This window comes from Salmo salar, chromosome ssa15, assembly GCF_905237065.1.
Source record: "Salmo salar chromosome ssa15, Ssal_v3.1, whole genome shotgun sequence".
NCBI lineage: Eukaryota > Metazoa > Chordata > Actinopteri > Salmoniformes > Salmonidae > Salmo > Salmo salar.
Genome location: NC_059456.1, coordinates 95,170,283 through 95,180,576, shown reverse-complemented (window position 1 = coordinate 95,180,576; position 10,294 = coordinate 95,170,283). Strand labels below are relative to the sequence as shown.

The window sequence follows — 10,294 nt, the reverse complement described above, 5'->3', positions numbered from 1 at the left end:
ATCTCTATAGTCTATAATGACTTCCTAGACGGATTGGGCTCTTGTCAATGACCACTACAATTAAGCGATCAAGAGCACAGGCCACCACGATGAGAGCAGCTATTTAGCAGTTAACTAGGGCAGAGCAAAAACCAACTGAAACCATAATCCACTTATCTTCAGTACCAATTAGATTTGTGTCATGTATCAAAGAATAGGACTATGGAACGTTTGGGGCCACTGAATGGATCATGGTGTTCGTTTTTCCGATGACAGCTAGGCGCCACGGGCTCCATTTGAACAGCATGGTCATCATCACGAGTAGTATGAATATGAGTGTACACGAGAATGTGATATGACGTCGAGAACCCACCTACGTTTCTGCAGCTGATTGGACTCGCGCAGATACCCAGCTATCATTTAATAAACAGAGGTGGACTGGACATGTCACTTTCCTCGCGGATCTCGTCGCTACACTGCAGGAGCTATTCACGCCTTTCCTCACTCCAGAACGCACCTGGGCACACGCGCGGTGTAACAGAATATTACCACTTCGATCAGAAAGCAGGTAAATAAGTATTTGTTTTAGATAAATATGCCTGTAATTGATGTACTATATATCTAGATGTTTTTAAATGATTGCTATGCTTGTCAAATGGTGTGCATATTTCAGGGACATTTGGAGACGCTGATAACCCAACCTTGAACACAGCGGGGAAAAAATAAATGTTGGACTGTTGTTGTTGAAACATGATTGATGTCCTTGAAAACATCCGAACGAAGCAAAATAACTGCCATTGTTTATTAATATAGACTTTAAATTCAAAATGCATGGCAACATTTCCGTGCGCATTATGCGTAATTTCAAACAAGAAGCCATTTCCTTTTGGGTCTTTTTATTTTCAAACATTTTTTAAAGATTGCACTGTAGAGTCATATCTGTCAGCTATATTATATTTATTGAGGGACAATGTTAATTTGCGTAAAATCAGGCTCAAATGTGAGGCGAGTTTAGTTTCCGCGGAGCTCTTATCCAAACTTTTCAAGTTGTTTGGCTATATTGTTGCTAACCCATCGTCACTCACCTTACAGGTGGTGGTAAAAATATGAGAAGCGGCTTATTGCTGGTGGCTCTGTTCGTCGCCATGAAACTCCACTCAAGCCAGTCCAGCTGCGAGGAACCTGCGGCTGGGGCATACAGGTCAACCGACTCAGAGGTATGGAAGTTTCTCAGCCAAACGTTTCAATTTAAATCTCAGGTTAGCGCGTAAATGTTCTGTTTTTCCTTCATACAATAAATACGATTTGTGAATTCAAATTACTGATAAAATACACTATAGCCAATGAATGGGTTGAATCAAAGCCGGACTGTGGAGATACCATTGTTTCATATGCCATGAAAACATTAAATCAGTTGGAATGAATTAATTCCTTCATATTTCACCAGACCTTGCCCACTGGGAACAAACGTTATTTCAACGTCTAGTTTTGATTTACATTTGGTTGAGTTGTCAACTAACGTGAATTCAACGTGAAATCAACAAAACTATTTACTGTAATTGGATGTAGGTTAAAAGTTGGGTGAAAAAGAGACGTAATGCCATTCATTGATTACTATTTGAAAATCCAAATCGTTTTCCAAGCTGATTCAACGTCATTACATTGATCTTTGGGGGGTGGAATGACCATGGGTACTTACAGTTTTTTCAATCACTTTGGTGCAATTTTCACAAGTACAGTATGTGTTACATTTTCACAACTCTAAGCACACAAATCTAAACAGATCATCAATGGCTGGTGTTTCAAAACTCCCAAGTACATTTTATATTGACTGAGTACAACAAGCTAATTCACAAAGTCTCTTGTCCACAGCACCAAATCACTCTTCCAATTTGGATACATATTCAATCTAAGTATCTTCTTTTCAAAATGCAATATCCTCTTTACTTTTTTTATGTCATTTGTTAACAATACAATTAACTATCACTTAATCAAACTGCTCAACACTGATAACTACTGAAACAAATGTATGTAGTGCCTAGTTAACATTATAGTTTGATTACTGCTGAACACTGTACATTTCTATATATTTACCTCATAAATGTGTCAATTTGACATAAATTTATGTTGGAGGGTAAAACTGAATCCTATATGGATGTGGCTGTAAATACTACATCGTCATTCTCCATCAGCAAGTGTTCTTCAACAGGACAAAGTAGAAAGAGTCACTATGTGCTACCATTTGGAATTATAGTGTAGTGTACAATGCACTGCTGAAATACCTAAATATACCTATATATATAATATATCTATATAATATATCTATCTATCTATCTATCTATCTATCTATATATATATATATATATTATATTATATTCCACTCGTTATCTGAATTGCATTGATAAACTGTAAGCAGAGAGACAGGCAATACTGTATCAGTTGACAAGTCAGGTAAAAAAAAGAAGATGACATACAACACTGTGCTACATTTTTACAGTAGCCAACTGCTTTACAATACCCCTATTTTTGATGATTTGTTCTATGTATGTAATTTATAAGGATAATTAAACTATAAGATTTACATATTTCTCAACATGCTCACAAATATACTGTATGGGAAATTATACTTACCATCTACTATTCTTTCTATTCAGCACTATAAAAACGAACGTTATTTTTTTGCTATTGGATTAAATGGTAGTTAAAATGACTAAATGGTTAGCCTATCGTTATCTGATGTATTGGTGACCAAACAAAATGTTCTCATGGTATTTCACAGAAAAGGTTTTGGCATGGATGACTCAGGGGTGAAAGATGTATGAAACCCAAATGTATGCACCATCAAAGGTTTTGAACGTAAAATAGGGGGCATTACAAGTGTTATCAGTTTAGAGTTTTGTACCCGGGAGTATACCACTTACATCTAAAAATGTGTACAAGTGATTGAAAAAAAAAAAAACACTGAATACAATCATGTGTCATCATTACAGGAGGGTCCGGGTTTGGGAAACCTCCAGCGGACCATTCTGAAAAGATATAACGACCTGGATTATGACAGCTTCGTCGGGCTGATGGGGAGAAGGAGCGCTGGTAAGTGTCTGCTCTGTCTACTCCACATCCTAGATCAATCAAACAAAGTTATTTATAAATACCTTTTTACATCAGCAGATAACAGTGGTCACAAAGTGCTTGCCATGGTCTAAAGAGATGGTGTTGTGTTGACTCAAGCAATAGTCTTTCATGATGGATAGAAGTGTTTATACCAATTGGGTTGTACTGATAATGGTATTGTCACTGAGACTTCTCTGTTTTGACAAGATTGACAATTTGTCCTACAGTAGTCTTTATTTATTACATAACATGTTCAATGCTGATGCTGGTGTTCACTGCTGGTAAATGACATTCTTCATAGGACTAATCCACTTTTTATTGGGATTTATGATTTTTTGACAATTTACTTGTTTTTCCCCAGATATAAATGGTCTACCACCATCTCCCAATAAAAGTTAGTAATAACCATTAATTTACTGTTTCTTTTACATATCAATAGAAATGTTATTATCTTTAATAGAAAATTATGAGACATTTCGTGTCATATAATAATAATTAATAAAGTGCTTTTTTCATACCCAAGGTACAACATTTTTTAAATATACTGTGAACACCTGCATTTGATAATGACCTAATGACCATTCAGTATTCAATCTTTTGTAACAGGGGACATGGACGACGTCTTTGTTGGGCTTATGGGCAGAAGAAACTCGGAACTTGGTGAGTGTAGGTGGATGGGTATATGTTACTACCTTCAGAGAGCAGTAAGATAGTAATATGAAATCAGGTGGAAAAAATGAAGCACATGAGAATGTTTCAATTGTATCAAGTGACTCCGTTTTAATAATCAATCAAAAGTTAAATAAATGAATATTCATATCAAATAAGTTTACATAAATAGGAAATTATTCTCAGATTGAATTTCAAGAAATAACAAAAATATTATTGACATTACCCAATGAAACAAAACACCATTCAGTATTCAATCTCCTCCATGAACACACTAATATTCAGTCTCCCAGTCTTGTATAGCAAACGGCTCCATTTTATGATGACCACATCAGCAAGAGACAAACAGTTCAAAAGGCTGATGATAGAACCACGACAGAGTATTACTGTAATAACAGCCCAACTACGTTCTGCATCTCCCTTGAACCATAAGATGACATTACTCTCCTGTTGTACAAATAAACCATCCAATACATTCACTGTAATATACACTGCTCAAAAAAATAAAGGGAACACTTAAACAACACAATGTAACTCCAAGTCAATCACACTTCTGTGAAATCAAACTGTCCACTTAGGAAGCAACACTGATTGACAATAAATTTCACATGCTGTTGTGCAAATGGAATAGACAACAGGTGGAAATTATAGGCAATTAGCAAGACACCCCCAATAAAGGAGTGGTTCTGTAGGTGGGGACCACAGACCACTTCTCAGTTCCTATGCTTCCTGGCTGATGTTTTGGTTACTTTTGAATGCTGGCAGTGCTTTCACTCTTGTGGTAGCATGAGACGGAGTCTACAACTCACACAAGTGGCTCAGGTAGTGCAGCTCATCCAGGATGGCACATCAATGCGAGCTGTGGCAAGAAGGTTTGCTGTGTCTGTCAGCATAGTGTCTAGAGCATGGAGGCGCTACCAGGAGACAGGCCAGTACATCAGGAGACGTGGAGGAGGTCGTAGGAGGGCAACAACCCAGCAGCAGGACCGCTATTTCCGCCTTTGTGCAAGGAGGAGCACTGCCAGAGCCCTGCAAAATGACCTCCAGCAGGCCACAAATGTGCATGTGTCTGCTCAAACGGTCAGAAACAGACTCCATGAGGGTGGTATGAGGGCCCGACATCCACAGGTGGGGGTTGTGCTTACAGCCCAACACCGTGCAGGACGTTTGGCATTTGCCAGAGAACACCAAGATTGGCAAATTTGCCACTGGCGCCCCGTGCTCTTCACAGATGAAAGCAGGTTCACACTGAGCACGTGACAGACATGACAGAGTCTGGAGACGCCGTGGAGAACGTTCTGCTGCCTGCAACATCCTTCAGCATGACCGGTTTGGCAGTGGGTCAGTCATGGTGTGGGGTGGCATTTAATTGGGGGGCCGCACAGCCCTCCATGTGCTCGCCAGAGGTAGCCTGACTGCCATTAGGTACCGGGATGAGATCCTCAGACCCCTTGTGAGACCATATGCTGGTGCAGTTGGCCCTGGGTTCCTCCTAATGCAAGACAATGCTAGACCTCATGTGGCTGGAGTGTGTCAGCAGTTCCTGCAAGAGGAAGGCATTGATGCTATGGACTGGCCCGCCCATTCCCCAGACCTGAATCCAATTGAGCACATCTGGGACATCATGTCTCGCTCCATCCACCAACGCCACGTTGCACCACAGACTGTCCAGGAGTTGGCGGATGCTTTAGTCCAGGTCGGTGAGGAGATCCCTCAGGAGACCATCCGCCACCTCATCAGGAGCATGCCCAGGCATTGTAGGGAGGTCATACAGGCACGTGGAGGCCATACACACTACTGAGCCTCATTTTGACTTGTTTTAAGGACATTACATCAAAGTTGGATCAGCCTGTAGTGTGGTTTTCCACACAATTTTGAGTGTGACTCCAAATCCAGACCTCCATGGGTTGATAAATTGGATTTCCATTGATTATTTTTGTGTGATTTTGTTGTCAGCACATTCAACTATGTAAAGGAAAAAGTATTTAATAAGATTATTTCTTTCATTCAGGTCTAGGATGTGTTGTTTAAGTGTTCCCTTTATTTTTTTGAGCAGTATACATTAGAAAATAGTTACTTGGATATGGACACGCATTCCCTGGTGCACAGGCAGGACCCTTTGAAGCTAGCTAGTAGCCCCTCTCGATAGCTAGCTAGCCTAGCTCACTTGCTTGTTAGCTACATTGGATTTTCAACAAAAATATAACCCCATGACCTATAAACATTACAAAGAATGTCAGACCATGTTCCTAAACACCCTGTAACACATCAACAACAAATAAAGGACAAATAATATTTACCGGCAATGAGGTGGAAAAAAGGAAGCACATGAGAATGTTTCAACTTTATCAAGTAACTCTGTTGGGGCTAGGGGGCAGTATTGAGAATTTTGAAAAAAATATGTGCCCATTTTTAACTGCCTCCTACACCAACTCAGAAGCTAGGATATGCATATTATTAACAGATTTGGATAGAAAACACTCTGAATTTTCTAAAACTGTTTGAATGGTGTCTGTAAGTATAACAAAACTCATATGGCAGGCAAAAACCTGAGAAAAATACAAGCAGGAAATGAGAATTTTGTGGCTGTACTATTTTCGAGTCATTGCTAATAGATCACACAGTGACAAAGGATTCATTTTGCACTTCCTACAGCTTCCACTAGATGTCAACGATCTTTATAAAGTTGTTTGAAGCGTCTATGATGAACAGAGACCGGATGACAAGGAAGGGAAGTTGACGTCCCTGGGATGTCGTCACTTCATTATTGCGCGCACATGCGCGTTCATGTGAGGCGAGACATTTTTCAAAACGTTTTTCAAGACACAGGAGAGGTCGGGTTGAAATATTACTGATGTTTCACGTTAAAAATGGCCCTAAAGATTGATGCTAAACAACGTTTGACATGTTTGAACGAACGTAAATAGATTTTTTTTTTTTACTTTTCGTGGTGACTTTTCCCTCCCCCCGCCCTACATTTTGAGGAGCCTACTGAACGCGCTAACAACATGGAACAACTTGGAGTTATTTGGACATAAATTATGAACTTTGTCGAAAGAAACCACATTTGTTGTGGACCTGGGATGCCTGGAAGTGCCTTCTGATGAAGATAATCAAAGGTAAGGGATTATTTACAATAGTATTATTGATATTAGATGGTTCCAAGATGGTGCTGACCTGTATATCCTAGCCTATTGTTCTTAGCATAGCACCCCGTTTATTGCAAAGTGTGATTTCCCAGTAAAGTTATTTTGAAATCTGGCAATGCGGTAGCATTTACGAGATGTTAATCTATAATTCTTTGAATGACAATATTATAATTTAGCAATGTTTTCGAATAGTAATTTTGTAAATTGTAACGCTGATTCACCGGAAGCATTTGATGGAGAAAAAAATTCTGAATTTCACCGCCACTGTAAAATGTTGTTTTTGGATATAAATATGAACTTGATGGAACAAAAAATGCATGTATTGTATAACGTAATGTCCTAGGAGTGTCATCTGATGAAGATTGTCAAAGGTTAGTGCATCATTTTAGCTGGTTTTCTGCTTTTGGTGACGCCTGTCTTTGAATTGACAAAACATTACACACAGCTATTTTCAATGTACTCTCCTAACATAACCTAATTTTATGCTTTTGCCGTAAAGCCTCTTTGAAATCGGACAATGTTGTTGGATTTAGGAGATGTTTATCTTTCAAATGATGAAAAATAGTTGATTGTTTGAGAAATTGAAATTATTAGATTCTTGCAGTTTTGAATTTCCCGCCATGGTATCTTGTCAATAAATCCCTTTAGCGGGATCAGAGTGGGAAGGGGTCCCCAACAGGTGAAGCCAGCCAAGGTTGCCAGGTCGAGCTACAATTTATAGGCAAATGACCTCTGAAAACCCGCCCACAAGGCCTGACAACTAGCCCCTAAAATATGTTTGTTGCAAGAGTTGACACATTTATCCAATAACCCTTTTTCCATAAAGTTATCAACTGAATTAAGAAGGAATATCAATGTAATTTTGAATGACTTAAACAAAATGCATTTTTTCATCAAAATAACAATTCTTGAGAGTTTAAGAATATGTCGCAAGAGAAAAGATAAAACACCCTTATTAAACTCTCCAGATCATTGTCCATCAATGGATGTCAATTTAACTTGTTTTGACTGCTTTGATTATGCAGTAAGGCTGGAGGAGGTGTGGTAAGAACAGCCCTTAGCCGTGGTATAATGGCCATTTACCACAAATCCCAAAATTACCTTATTGCTCTTATAAACTGGTTACCAACTAATTAGCATGGTAAAAATTATGTTTTTGTCATTCCCTTGGTACATGTCTAATATACCATGGCTTTCAACCAATCAGCATTCAACACTCAATTATAATTATAAACTGGGTGGTTCGAGCCCTGAATGCTGATTGGCTGACATAAGAGGCATATCAGACAGTATACCACAACACAACATTTATTTTTACTGCTCTAATTATGTTGGTAAGCATTTTATAATAACAATAAGGCACCTCTGGGGTTTCTGGTATATGGCCAATATACCACGCCTAAGGGCTGTGTCCAGGCACTCCGCGATGCGTCATGCAAAAGAACAGCCCATAGCCGTGGTATATTGGCCATGTACCACACCCCCTCGTGCTTTATTGCTTAAATAAACCCTGTTTGTGCACGTGCATAACTATAGATACATCCGACCGGAGAGTTTGAGTGATGAAAGTTGGACAGAGGGTCTCGAAATCTCTGCAAGAAACACTTGGGCAAACTTTAAAAAAAACGAATGTTAGTCTATTTTCTCGCAATTGTACCGTCATTATCTGCCAAATGTTAAGACTACAAACATAAATCGCCTATTTGCGAGAATATCTTGTTATTTCAATAGGCAATATAATTCAATATAATTGCAATTCAACTGTGCCATGATTTGCTGAGCTAGATGCAGGTAGCCTATAGCCCGATAGGCCAACATGCCAACATCTAATTTCAGGGGAAAATCCACAATGTGGAGAATGATACATTTGTGATAGAGCTGTGACCATGATCACAATTGATAACTTCCAATTTAATTTAACTAAACATGGCCATTAATAATTGCATAATAACACAAGGATACAACAACAAACTGAATTATATGCTATTAAATCAGTTTACCAGCTCCAGGTAGGCTACACAAGTGGCACAAATTGATTTGCATCGACTCCAGTGATATAATAATTTCAACATACTGTATTTATTGTATCAAATGGTACAGTAGCCGACAATGGCATATAAAGTAATAGCTTACTTGATGGCCATCAGATGCAAATGTCGCCTATCAGTCTCCACATGTAATGTGATTTTCATTGCGGACATTTCCCCATAACACAAGCACGCGAGGGAGTTCCATAACTTCCATTTCAAATGTCCCTAAAACTGAGCATGAGTAAAACCCTTCGCCTGATACGGTTATCCATAAGAAAAGTCACCTTCAAAAATGCAGTTTACTTTAAACCACCTCTGAGCGAATTTATCTAAAGTGCCCTAGTGCGCCTAAAGTCCTTTTCAAATGCATTATCGCCGTTGTCACTTCTAGCTTGTTAATATGTTTTATGGAAAAAGGGAGTCTCCATAATGACCCATCTAAACAGCCTACCTACAACCGGTAAAAAGTTATCACGATGTGCGCGCGTGCAGCTCTGTGCTGCTCTGTCTCCCTGACTCAGTGAAATATATATATATATATATTTTAAAGAGAAATACGTGCAATTGAAAGTAGCCCAAACCCCCCCCCCCGACCAATACATTTTCACCCGCGACATCGTTTTCAAAGTAGCCCAATTTCGCTGGAAAACTGCGAACATGTCAACACTGAAGCCAGCTCAGTACTCCATTGATTCCTAGTCCAACACCAAAGTTAGAGCGCCCTCTTGTGTCCTGACTGTAATTGCATCTACTGCTGCATAATAAATACCTGACTGCATAGGAATGGATAAACTTAGTCCAGCAAAATAGAAAAGGTATCCCCTGAATCCCGTGTACTTTTAGTTCTAACTCAATTATTTGCAACCCGCTACACTCTCGCCCTCTTTAAATAGTCCCTCCTGTTATTACTCAGTAAGTCTGTAACTGAGCAGTATGTCTGGTGTTCTGTATAGGTTTCGGCACTGGTATTGATATTGGTCACACTGCTGACATTGGTAAGTAGACATGCATACTGGTGGAGTGGATGGTAGAGTTTGCTATAAAGCATGAATGTTAGGTCTCCACACCTGGTATGTTGGGTGTCCAAGTGTGTCATAAGTTAGCTTGCCCCTTGGTTTTTGGCAGTGGTGTAAAGTAAGTAAAAATACTTTAAAGAACCTCTTAAGTTGTTTTTTGGGCTATCTGTACTTTACTATTTCTATTTTTGACAACTTCTACTTTTACTTCACTACATTCCTGAAGAAAATAATGTACTTTTTACTCCATACATTTTCCCTGACACCCAAAAGTACTCGTTACATTTTGAATGCTTAGCAGGACAGGAAAATGGTCCAATTCACACACTTATCAAGAGAA

The 10,294-nt window shown here is 39.0% G+C and overlaps 1 protein-coding gene across 2 annotated transcripts in view; it reads left to right on the top strand.

Annotated features, from left to right (window-relative positions):
• The first annotated feature begins 331 nt into the window (after positions 1–331).
• The window catches only part of LOC106572690 (tachykinin-3), a 30,488-nt gene continuing 20,525 nt past the window's right edge, over positions 332–10,294 (top strand). The window contains exons 1-5 of one of the 2 annotated variants that reach the window (XM_045696330.1): positions 332–547; positions 1,072–1,196; positions 2,970–3,069; positions 3,452–3,484; positions 3,697–3,750. In XM_045696330.1, the coding sequence (XP_045552286.1) occupies positions 424–547; positions 1,072–1,196; positions 2,970–3,069; positions 3,452–3,484; positions 3,697–3,750 (436 nt within the window). In that variant the 5' untranslated portion in view covers positions 332–423. The remainder of the gene's footprint in view (positions 548–1,071; positions 1,197–2,969; positions 3,070–3,451; positions 3,485–3,696; positions 3,751–10,294) is intronic. The other variant, XM_045696331.1, reaches the window with a different exon arrangement.